This window comes from Diabrotica virgifera, chromosome 10 (genome assembly GCF_917563875.1).
Source record: "Diabrotica virgifera virgifera chromosome 10, PGI_DIABVI_V3a".
Taxonomy (NCBI): domain Eukaryota; kingdom Metazoa; phylum Arthropoda; class Insecta; order Coleoptera; family Chrysomelidae; genus Diabrotica; species Diabrotica virgifera.
This window is the reverse complement of record NC_065452.1, coordinates 27,215,946-27,228,919: the sequence shown is the minus strand read 5'-3', so window position 1 is coordinate 27,228,919 and position 12,974 is coordinate 27,215,946. Positions and strand designations below refer to the sequence as shown.

At 31.7% G+C, this 12,974-nt stretch overlaps 1 protein-coding gene and 1 long non-coding RNA gene across 4 annotated transcripts in view; one reads left to right on the top strand and one right to left on the bottom strand.

Annotated features, from left to right (window-relative positions):
* The window catches only part of LOC126893306 (uncharacterized), a 217,402-nt gene that overhangs the window by 27,492 nt on the left and 176,936 nt on the right, over positions 1-12,974 (top strand). The window lies entirely within an intron of this gene.
* The window catches only part of LOC114346485 (tyrosine-protein phosphatase non-receptor type 13-like), a 203,535-nt gene that overhangs the window by 184,945 nt on the left and 5,616 nt on the right, over positions 1-12,974 (bottom strand). For 2 of the 3 annotated variants that reach the window (XM_050663333.1, XM_050663334.1), the window contains exon 1: positions 9,136-9,351. The exons of the other annotated variant lie outside the window; for it this stretch is intronic. In XM_050663333.1, the coding sequence (XP_050519290.1) occupies positions 9,136-9,175 (40 nt within the window). In that variant the 5' untranslated portion in view covers positions 9,176-9,351. Of the gene's footprint in view, positions 1-9,135; positions 9,352-12,974 lie in introns of those variants that run through there. 3 annotated transcript variants of the gene reach the window in all.

The window sequence follows — 12,974 nt, the reverse complement described above, 5'->3', positions numbered from 1 at the left end:
ATTATTTTTTTTTCTGGTTTTCATATTCGCAAAACATTCGCACAAATTTCGCGAATGCGTATGCGAATGCGAATATGCAAAAACATGCGAATATTCGCGAATGCGAATATTCGCGAATGCGAATGCGAATACGAATATTCGTTACATCACTAGTATGCACTTTGCAATTTTCATTGTTTTGAAATCACCTGCCGTAACATCAAATAAATCAGTATATTTATTTTTGTTAATTAATTCTGCTTCGACTACAGATTGTTCCTCTTAATTTTTGCAGTGGGAATACCTTCAATATCAGACTCAATTTGTTCTGGTACTTATTCTGAACCGAAAAATATCCAAATTCAGATATTATCTCCCAAAGCCACACACTTCAAAACGAACGTAATAAACAAGCCAAACATGGACGTCTAAATATGAACTACAAACTAATTTGCGGAGTAGCAAGTACAGTTTCAGACCTATCCAAAAAGTCATAACAAAATCCGTACGCTCTCAATAAGAATTGGAAACAAACACGTTGATGATATTGATATGATATGATATTCAAACTTCAAACTGTTTGAAGAAGTTTGATTTCGACTAGTCGCATTCGATTCTGCGACCAAAAATACACCAGAGAAGACCTTAACACTATCAATTTCTATACGGGGCTTTCTAAAAAATACCTAATTTTACCATAATTTGTTAATTAAACAATTAAACGGGTAATATTTGGACTTCCAGACCACTTCCATTGGATTCAGCGGCCCAAAAAACCTATAATACCACCATCAAATCACGGCGAGCTAGAATTTCCCACGGGACCCCTTATGTTGCAACTAGACTACATATCTCTTGTCAAAATCCATTACCTATAAACTTGCATTTTAAAAATAATAGGTAAATAACGGTTTAATACAAAAACATAAAACGTATTTTACCTCGAACTTACAAATTCACAGGTAACACCAACTCCAAGGCCATACAGAAATCATTACTATAAAACAACTATTAAAAAGTTAAGTCATTTCGCGTAAACAAGCGATGTTGCCAAATACATCGTCTATCTGCGAAAAATCCTTGATTTCGCGTAAAATTCTTATACAGACATTTGAAGGTCCTCAAAGGTATATGAGAGACTTTGAGATTTTGCTTTGTTTTTTTAAACAATCTTAAAAAGTAAAAAAAATAATTTTTTGTCTAGAAAACGTTTCTTATATATTTTAAAGAAAAATGGTTCAAATAAAAGCTGTATACTAGAGCAAGTTCTTTAATTTTGAGAGTTTCCAAATTAAAGTACATAAAAAATTGACCGCGATAATTGCCGGAGGGTATAAAATGGGAAACAAAGAAGTAAAAATACTCTGTTACGCAGACGACGCAATATTGATAGCTCAATGTTGTTCTGAAGCTATTTTCTTGTGGCATTTTTTATAATCAATTTACTTTTAATGGGAAATAAGCCTCAATTTTACCAAAAAAATGATTTTATTAACGTTTCGAAGCCCAAATCGGGTTTCGTTGTCAAAATACAAAATACTACTAAAATAAACAAAAATGTTGTTGCTAAGTAAAAAAATTCTTCTAATAATTTATTTAATCTGACTCATTTATATTGGCAATTCAGACGTATATTATACATTTTAAAGTAGAACACTTTAAAATGATACTGCCAATTTTTATGAGTTGCGTTCCTGGGACGACTTTACTAAAAGATAGTTCATTCGATTACATGAAATCAATCCCAACTCAAGAATATCCGTCACAAAAAAATCATAGCATGTGATCTGTCTTTAAAAAGACAACCAAATGTAACGATGAGAGTAAAATTCTCGCGTTAGAGATTCCATAGTAAATCACAAGGGAAAACCAGGAATACTGAAAGAGGAAGTCAATAGAAAGAAAATACCACGATAGTAGTCAATAACATATCGAGTTAATACAAATTTTATATTTTAGTATTACTCATTGTATATCTATGTATTATTAATATTATTTATAATTTAAACATATTAACGTCAGAATTTGGTATTAGTTTTTTTGAAAGTAAATTAAATGTAAGACCAAAATACTTACGATGTCGGGATAGTATCACGAGGTTTTTTCCTGGTTTTCCCTCGTGATTTACTATGGAATCTCTAACGCGAGAATTTTACTATCATCGTTGCATTTGGTTGTCTTTTTAAAGACAGATCACATGCTATGATTTTTTTGTGACGGATATTCTTGAGTTGGGATTGATTTCATGTAATCGAATGAACTATCTTTTAGTAAAGTCGTCCCAGGAACGCAACTCATAAATATTGGCGATATCATTTTAAAGTCTTTTACTTTAAAATGTATAATATACGTCTGAATTGCCAATATAAATGAGTCAGATTAAATAAATTAGTAGAAGAATTTTTTTACTTACCAACAACATTTTTGTTTATTTTAGTAGTATTTTGTATTTTGACAACGAAACCCGATTTGGGCTTCGAAACGTTAATAAAATCATTTTTTTTTTGGTAAAATTGTGGCTTATTTCCCATTAAAAGTAAATTGATTGATAGCTCAAGTTGAAGATTTGCAAAGTTTGCAAAGTCTAAATGTAAATAAACAGAAGACACAGGTAATGAAAATAAAAAGGAAAAAAGACACAAATGACCTAATCGAAGTGGAGATAAAGCAACAAAAAATAAAGCAAACAAACATATTTACAAATACCTGGGAACAGTCAATGGCGGATTAAGGGGAGGGCGATGGGGGCGATGCTCCCCTCTCGAAGCAAGTTATATATAAAGATTATAAAAACATTCATTTATTCATTTATTTTTCATACAAATTTAGTCAATCGGCCCCTCCTCTTGACGATGCTGGATCCGCCACTGGGAACGGTAATAAGTAATAGAGGAAGCATCGAGGACGACCTCAATAGCACACTAACTAGAGAGTAGAGGAAAACTATCCCAGGCTTTAAATAGAGTATTTCTAGATAACAAAGAAATATCAAGAAAAACGAAAATGACAATATACAGTGCGCCCATAAAGTAACGCATAAATTCAGTATTAGCTGAATAAACAACGTTATTAGAAATTCCCGAAATAGGTCGATTTGCATTTATAAATTAAGATTTTTTGGCATATATATCACACTAGTGACGTCATCCATCTGGTCGTGATGACGTAATCGATGATTTTTTAAATGAGAATAAGGGTCATGTGATAGCTCATTTGAAAGGGTATTCAATTCTCTATAAGCTCAGTAATATAAACGTTAACATAATTATTTATACAGTGTGTCCAATTTTTTTTAATTAAATTAATTGACACGAAAAGAAGAATGTATATGTAGTTTATTTAATTTTAAATACATTTTACTGCTGTCAGAAAACAGAAAAAAAATGTATCTGAAAGATAAACATTGATTTACGCTTTAATGAAATGTTCAAACTGCAATGCAAAGAGGCAGGCCAGCTTTAACATTGAATTTTAGCGAAAAACAATATTTATTTGTCAAATAAACATTTTTTTCCTGTTTTCTGACAACAGTAAAACGTATTTTACACTAAATAAATTCCCTACAGTCCTCTTTTTGTCTCAATTAATTTAATTAAAAGAAATTTTTTGGACACACTGTATAAATAATTATGTTAATGTTTATATTACTGAATAGAAAATTGAATACCCTTTCAAATGAGCTATCACATGACCCCTATTCTTATATAAAAAAATCATCGATTACGTCACCACGCCTATGTAGATGAATGACGTCACTAGTACTGTATATATGCCAAAAAATCGTGATTTCAAATAAAAATCGACCTGTCTCGGGAACTTCCAATAATGTTGTTTATTTAGCTAATAATGAATTTATGCGTAACTTTATGAACGCACTGTATGTAACAGTATATAGGCTAACATTTACATACGAAACAGAAAACTGGATCTTACACAGAAGACACCAGAGTACATAGAATACAAGCAGCAGAGATGAAATACCTCAGAAGAACGATAGTGGCAAAAAGGACAGGCAGACTCAAAAATTAAGAAATAATTTACTATTCTAATTGGGAAATAAGCCACAATTTAACTTCAATAATGATTTTATTGACGTTTCGACTTCCACTTCGGAAGCCGTTATCTAAATACAAAATATTAATAAATTAAACCAATTTTGCTGCTTAGTAAAAAAATCTTCTAATAATTTAATTTAATCTGACTCATTCATTTCGGCAATTCAGACATATAGATACAGTATGGTTAGTGTGACCAACTAGCCCGAAAAATCCGGGACATGGCCCGAATTACGGAGTCGTGTCCCGACGTCCCGGGCAAGGCTTCCGGGCCATCCGAATTTTCAACGTTTTGGTAAAATTCTATTGTGAAATTTTGAATACGTTATTCTTCTAAGAATTCACATCAAATTGAATTGGTGGGACGAAAAATGTCGACGATTTCTATAGTGTAGTACTAATATCACATCCAAAACGCTTGCATTTTATATCGTGGTATTACAGTTCTATAAAAACTCAAACCCTGGACTTTTTCCCGTTTCTGTATTTTAATTATCTTTTTCTGAAAGACGATTCAAAAACATGAATATCAAATAATGATAATTATATTTTGATATTAACCTAAGGTTCTATTTACATGGAAATCCAACATCAGTTAAATTTTATAATTTTTCCCTTTTTGAGAACGATTTCCAGATTGGAAGTCGAAACATCAAAAACTAAGACAAATATAATTATCATTACAACCCATCCCATCAAAAAAATGTTTGTCAACATAAAAATGTTAAATAATCAATAAAATGATATTAAAGTTCTATGTTTAAAAAAATGGCCCGATTTTCATTGAAAAGTCCCGGATTTTTGGTTTTTTTTTTTCAGCCTTGTCCCGAATTGGACTGACTTGGAGTTGGTCACACTAAGTATGGTGCAAGTGTTTGGAATAAATTCGTTACTTCGTAAGCCAGCTGCTTTAAGGAAAAATCCGGAAACAGGTGGATTTTTATTTTTAAATTATGATTTTTTGACATACATATAATGCTAGTGACGTCATCCATCTGGGCATGATGACGTAATCAATTATTTTTTTAAATGATAATACGGGTCGTGTGCTAGCTCGTTTGAAATGTTATTCAATTCTCCATGCAGTAATATGAATATTAACATAATCATTTATACAGGGTGCCAAAGAAAATTTTTTTTGAATTAAATTAATTGACACAAAAAGAAGAATGTACGTTATTTATTTAATTCAAAATACATTCTACTGCTATAAGAAAACAAAAAAAGTAAGTAGTAAGTATTTTATGTGTAAAAGTTTGAGTAATGATTGAACTTCAACAGAGCGGTTAATAAAGCTTTAAAAATGACGTCCTAACGAAATCGGCTTGGGGTCGGTAGAGGGGAATTATTAAAATCCGTGCACTCAAAAAATAAAGTTGATTCTTCAAACATATGCTGTGATTAATGTACAGATCTCTATCCGGAGATTTTTGATGGATTTTGATCATTATTTTTTTAATTTGTATGTACTCGTAGTCTTGTAAAGTACATTATGTACACATATATCTTCCTTATATTAATAATTCCTCAGGGTTATGAAAAATTGATTACGACCGATTCTCAGACCTACCGAGTATACATAGTATATAATTATATAATTTCATAAAAATCGATCAAGCCGTCTCGGAGGAGTATGGCAACTAACACTACGACAGGAGAATTTTATAGATGTAAAACAGATGTAAAATGTAGACATGTAAAATGTAAGATATGCCGATGACACCGTAGTATTAGCGGAAACAGAAGACCAACTAAAAATATTGATGAACATACTATCAGAAGAAAGTCACAGACTGGGCTTGGATATTAATCTTTCCAAAACCAAAATCATGGTATTCCACAAGAACCCCCATGAACAAATTACACCCAACATACAAATCAATGGTATCACCCTTCAGAGTTCCAAGAGAGCTAAACAGTCAGCTAGACCACTCAAAAGAAATTAGAAGACTCATTGAGATAGCAAGATCTGGCTTCATGAACATGCGTAAAATGCTCTGTAACCCCAAACTATCAGTCACAATAAGATTGAGAACACTAAAGTGTTATGTGTGGTCTCTATTACTATATGGCTGTGAGACCTGGACATTAAAACAGTATGACGTCAACAAACTGAATTCATTCGAAATGTGGATGTACCGCCGAATGCTAAGAATAAGCTGGACCAGCAAAACTACAAATGAAGAAGTACTGGAAATAATGAACACACGTCCTCATCTGGTCAATACGATCAAAATTAGAAAGACGTCATATCTAGGACACATAATGCGCCATAGGGAATTTGAGGAGCTTCAGGTAATATTAGAAGGCAAAATCGAAGGTAAAAGGGGTATAGGAAGAAAGAAGAAATCCTGGCTCCGAAACATCAGAGATTGGACCCACAAAACAGGGAATGACTTAATCCATCAAGCCCAGAACAGAGAGAAATTTGCCATATTGATCGCCAACCTCAATAGAGAAGGCACTTAGGAGGAGGAGGAAATATATAGATGGCTATTAAAAAATAGGGGTTGGTGATAGAAGAGTGAAAATTAAGAGTTGTGCGTATTTTTTAATGCTACATCAAGATAGATAATTTTGTTAAAAAAAATGTCAATGGGGCAATCCCCCTTATAACTTATGGGTATGAAAAATAGATTACAACCTATTCTTAGTTCTACAGGATATACGTGTAACATTTTATAAAAATCGGACAAGCCGTTTCGGAGTATGATAAGATAACTAACACTCTTAAAGGAGAATTTGATATTTATAGACGTAGCTGTGAATTAAATAAAAGAAAGTGGCTAACTTTGACCGTAATTAACCTAGGCGAAAAATGTTTTGTCAAAAATTGTTGTAAAATACCAGCTTTTCAAATCCCAAAGTAGATTTAGTCTACAGTCAATATTAATAAATTTATTCAAATTATTTATAAGCCATAATGACTCTACTTTAGTAAAATGTTTTCAGAATGGTAAAAATTACTTTTTATTGATTTTTTAAATACGTTGAAAATATAAGTATTCTTCTTTCATGTCGTTTTCACAGAATTGCTGTATCATTATTATTTTTTGAGCAATAACATTGCAAAAAAAGCTCTGTGTGATAAACAAATTGAATAAAATTTAAACTAATTGACGAATCGTCTTGAATTTTTTGTGTATTAGACGAATTACTTGACTCTACTAGTCATGCAATATCAAAGTCTTAATTTCATTTTCGCAAAAGGTATAGCAAATTTTTTATTTTCGAAATTTTAATCTTACTTTGCATTTCCGAAGCAACAAATGATAGGGCCAAAATTCAAAAACTGCCATTTTAAACATTTGCTCATCTACTAAAAGAAAAATATTATAAATAAGACATTCAATTACCATATTTTTACCTGTGGCGATTTAAACGAAAAAACTCTCATTGTTGACCCTTATTTGTTAATAACTAAATTTCTCGTCCAAACTGTGACGGGCATTTTTGAAGTTATACTTCTTTACCGGCGATAGAGGGTGATTTTTTTATATGTTAAAACCTATCAGCCCGGCGCATGCGCATTATAACTTTGTTCTGATTGGATGTTCAAATGACATGTCAATAATTATCCGATATGGCAGCTGTGGTTTGGAGGTAAAGGTAAAGGTAAACAAATGTATAATATATTAGTTTTATTGTTGTGAGGACAGAAACAAAAAAGTTTATAATATTGTAGTGACTTTTAAATAGTTTTTAAAAGCAACAGGTACGTAATAATTGTTAATGTATCATGCGTATAAACCTACCTATTTGATCTGCCAAAATACATAGTATGTAATACTTTTATTTATATAATTTGATTACCATCAAAATTTCTATCAATATTCACCTAATATATTGTTTTTTTACTCTATGTTTTGTTGTATTTTTTCAATTCTAAATCATTTCAATTCAAAATGAAAATAATTTGATCAATTTTCAAAATATCAAAATATCACAAGTTTAATCCGTTTAGTTAGTCGATCTTCGTAAATAATGATACATAGTGTCCGTGGATAAGCGGAGAAGGCGAATGAATTCTAATACCAACCGCTCTTATCAGCGCTGGTTCGAGTCCCAATAGAAACTTTCTTTTTTGTTTTTTTTTAATACATTTTATGATTGTAAGTATATTTATTATATAATTGTATTTTCAGAAAATACGTATTTAGTTAAAAAATTTTCGACAATTAATGTTCAGACATCATTTGTGGCTTGTTTAATGTGTTTGTGTGTGTTTTATTCTTTTATTATTTTAATTTTTGGCACTGTTCTAATAAAAATGTTTGAGAAGTAGTAAGTATAAATTAGTTTAATATTTAAACAAAATATAAATAAAAAGTATATTAATTTCGTTTAAATCATATAATAGAAGTATAACTTCTTACGTGCGTACAAAGTACACACACATTCTTGTTGTATTTATAATGTATTAGGTATATAGCACCCAAAAACCCATTTGCAACCTGGCTGATCAAGTCATCAAGTGTCCCGACAAAAACCTTATTTTTCTGGACTAAGACAAATCTATTTGATTGTAGGGGAGAATAGAAGAAACTACAGCATGTGTAATTAACCAGGGAAAAAATTGTGTGCAATATTCTGAAACCGTAAGAGAAAATCTCATATAGCGATCAATGCCGGAAAGCAATAACATACCTCTATTTGTATTGGTTTTTTTCTTCATTGTCAACAGGTAAGTAATACTGACACAATATCACACAAGATACTAAGATAGATCTTAAGCAAGTTTATGTGGTATACTGATTGGAAATTGGAAACTTAAGTCTAAATTAATACAAAAACACTCAAGGCTGATAACACCCTCACTCTGTGGGTATCCTCCTATGCGGCAATATTTTGAATAAATAAAAATAATAAGGAATATGAATAAGGAATATGTTATATTGTATCAGAAACTACGAACTATACATTGTCAAAAGTTTTATATATCTACATATAAAAAGTACCCACCTATATTTTGTAATGTATTATGCATAATATTCTTTTGAGCGTTAATGTTGCGGCTTTTGAAATAGAATTTACTTTATGACTAAGACTAAAAGCAAGATTGCAGTGTGTTTAGTGCAAATATGAAGTTATTTTCACTTACCAATTTCAGAAAAGTCATTAAACAGAGCCTTTGAACACATAAATAAAAGAACTACCAAACATACACCAGTTGTTTGTCGAAATACTCACTACACAGGAAACTAAGATTCCACTATTCACGATACGCCTGGTGAACGTAAACAGTAAATCAGACCCGGACTGAGAATTTTTTGGTTGTAATGGTATGCAAGCGAGCACCATATAGGAGTACGATCATGCAACAACGTGACATTTCCTTCAAATGAAATGCAAGCAAAAAGTTTTTGTTGACTGCTTAGAAACTCAAAGGTAGGGCACGGGATTGGTTTAGTTTGTTCCCACTTCGGATAATATTTGTGCAAAAATTGAATACGCGAGAAGTCACATTTTTTTTATTTGTATATTCCGTATTAAATAATTACTTTTTAATATTATTTAAATCTACATAAACTTACGTGCATAGAAATCAACCCACTTAAAAATTTGGTCATTTTTGATGTCTCATATTTCCTAAACCTGTTGGCCGATTTAAGTGATTTTTTGAACATGTTATAGCCTCATTCTTTAAAAATACCACTGGAATAATATTGTTGCTAAACAGGTAAATTTTCATTGTATACCGGCACCGGGTGTACCAATCAAACTGTGTTTTTTTTTCAAAGTTCGCATCACCCTGTGGAATATTCTAGCATTTATAAAATACTGAAATTAAAACCCGACCATAGCCTCAGGTTTTCTTAACATTATGTTTTTTTATTCATTCGTTTATGTTGGGTAATAAAAAAGTTAGGTACTTTAACAACTAGACATGTTCTTCATCAATACACGGTGTTTTTAAATAAGTGCGGCAAACTTTAAGGGGTAATTCTGCATGAAAAATAATTACAGTTGACTTTATAAACGTATGTCCGCAATTGTTTCGTTTCCGAGATACGGGATGTTGAATTTTTTCTTACAAACTGACGATTTATTTATTGCTTTAAAACTAGTTGAGATATGCAAAGAAAATTTGGTAGGTTTTAAGAGATAGTTATTGCGGATTTTTTTATATAAAATTAAGAATTTTATATTCACCATTAGCGTGCATACGGGTAATATGATCGGTCATATTACAGGTATGCGCGCTAATAGTGAATATTAAATTCTTAATTGTATGTCAAAAAATGTGCAATAACTACGTCTTTAAACACACCAAATTTCATTGGCATATCTCAACCGGTTTTAAAGCAATAAAATAAATCGTGAGTTTGTAAAAAAAAATTCAACATCCCGTATCTCGGAAACGAAACACTTGCGGACATACGCTTATAAAGCCAACTGTCATTATTTTTTCATGTAGAATTATCCCTTAAAGTTTGTCGCACTTATTTAGAAACACTGTGTATTGATGAAAAACATGTGTAGTTGTTAAAGTACCTAACTTTTTTATTATCCAACATAAACGAATGAACCAAAAAACAGAATGTTAAAAAAACCTGAGGGTATAGTTGGGTTTTAATTTCAGTATTTTATAAATGCTAAAATATTCCACAGGGTGATGCGAACTTTGAGAAAAAAAACACAGTTTGATTGTTACACCCGGTATACAATGAAAGTTTACCTGTATAGCAACAATATTATTACAGTGGTATTGTTAAAAAATAAGGCTATAACATGTTCAAAAAATCACTTAAATCGGCCAACAGGTTTAGGAAATAATATGAGACATCAAAAATGACCAAATTTTTAAGTGGGCCGATTTCTATGCACGTAAGTTTATGTAGATCTAAATAATATTAAAAAGTAATTATTTAATAGGGAATATACAAATAAAAAAATGTGACTTCTCGCGTATTCAAGTAAGTAAGTTCATCATGCACGTAAGTTTATTACCACGTGTTTTGTTGCTTAATTTAAAATATATGTAGATACTGATGTGTTTGTACAATGTATGTTGAATTGCAATATAGAAAGATTGTTGCACACAAACATAGTGTACAAACCAACAAAATAAACACCACAGCCTTAGCCAAACATTCTGTAGAAAATAACCATAGTTTTGATTTTGAAAATTTACAGATTCTGGATAAACAACAAAATTATAACAAAGGATGTATATTGGAGATGATTCACATAAAGAAAGACCAAAATTGTATCAATAATAAAACTGATATCAAGGATCTCTCCAATATATATCACAATTTGATAAATTGAGTATGGTTGTAAGCACACCATTGGTAAACACTTTAAATACGGCCTTTCTTGTTCTTTTTCTTTAAGTGCTGCCTTCCTTAATAAAGGTGGGTAATCACCACGGCTACCTTTACCTTTGATACTACTGTCCACACGCAACTCAACATAATTACAATTGTACCATTACCCCAATGTGTTTAGCCAGGATATAATATGTCAACGTCCTAAGCATGCATCTTCAACCCAGTATCTTTTCCTATATACACACACCCAAACTTATATGGAATCACCATGTATTTCAAAGAAATATTTATTTCTTTTGAAAAAAATTGTTATTGTTGCGAAGAATAAAGGTCTTTATTGAAAATAAACAAATCTACAAGACAATCAGATAGTACAGCTTGGTACGGTATAGGTTATTTGCTTGAGTTGCAAATTGAACGAAAATAAATAAACTAACTTTTGCTTCCAAAAACGAAAATATGCCTCATGTGGGGTTATAAAACTTACAACGGGGAAGAATTATTGGTCTTGTGGAGGAAGTAATGTTCTCAGATGGACATATCTGTAGAGCTGGCGTAACACAGGGCGTTCTGTCCAAAATCTATGCTAGGTAACAATAACTAGGAAAACTCAAAAATAAAGCAAGGAAAAGTCGCCAAAAAGTAATAATGGCTCTCAACGATCGTTTAATTGTCCAATCAGCTGGAAGACACCTAACCATTTCTCACATGCAGCTCCAAAGGCAGCTTTTGGAAGCTACAGGTGTAACTGTTTCAGTTGAATCGATAAGAAAAAGAGTTCGTGCCAAGAAGTATACATCAGGAGACAGGTATGGGATCCCGAGGTATCCAGGCAGCACAAGATTGATCGCCTAAATTGGTGTCTTCACCACCAAAACTGGAGCATTGAGAATTGACAAAATGTGCTATTTTCAGAAAATGTCAGGATTTGTGTAAAATCAGATGACCCACGAAACCGTATACTTAGGGGTCGAGGAAGACAAGCAAGAACGGAAACTGTCAGATTTGTTCACAAATATACAAGGGGAAGTGTAATGTTCTGGAGACGAATTGTGATCCTTAAAAAAACTCCTTTAATTTTCATCTAATGAACTTTAACTGCTCACAGGTATGTTAATAACCTGTAGTTAGACTCTGGAGAGGTGCAACAGGAGAAAATTTAATTTTCTTGCATGACAATGGACCTCCACATACCATTAGAGTGACTAGATACATCATTGAAGCAGAAGATATCCCTTGTTTCGAGTGGCCTGCTTGCTCACCCGAGCTTAACCCTATAGAGTATTTGTGGGATATGCTCAAAAGAAAAATTAGATCTCGCCTGGATAATCCACAAAACACCGCACGGCTAGTACATGCTGCTTTTCAAGGATGGAGCAACCTACCACAACAAAATGTTGATAATTTGATTAGGAGCGTGCTCACGTAAACTGAAACTTGCTTAAAGACTAGAGGTGATAAGACTGACTACCAATAAAAACAAAAAAAAAAATAAAAACAATTTAAACAGGATTCGTTTTACATTGAAATTTTTTAAGCTATTCAGTTTAAAACAACTAGTTTCAATTTGTTTGTTAGATACTTTATTGTTTTATTTAATTGCTATGTATTTGTTATTAAATTGCTTTAAAATGAATATTGTTTGACTTCGTGTATTCGTTTTTTT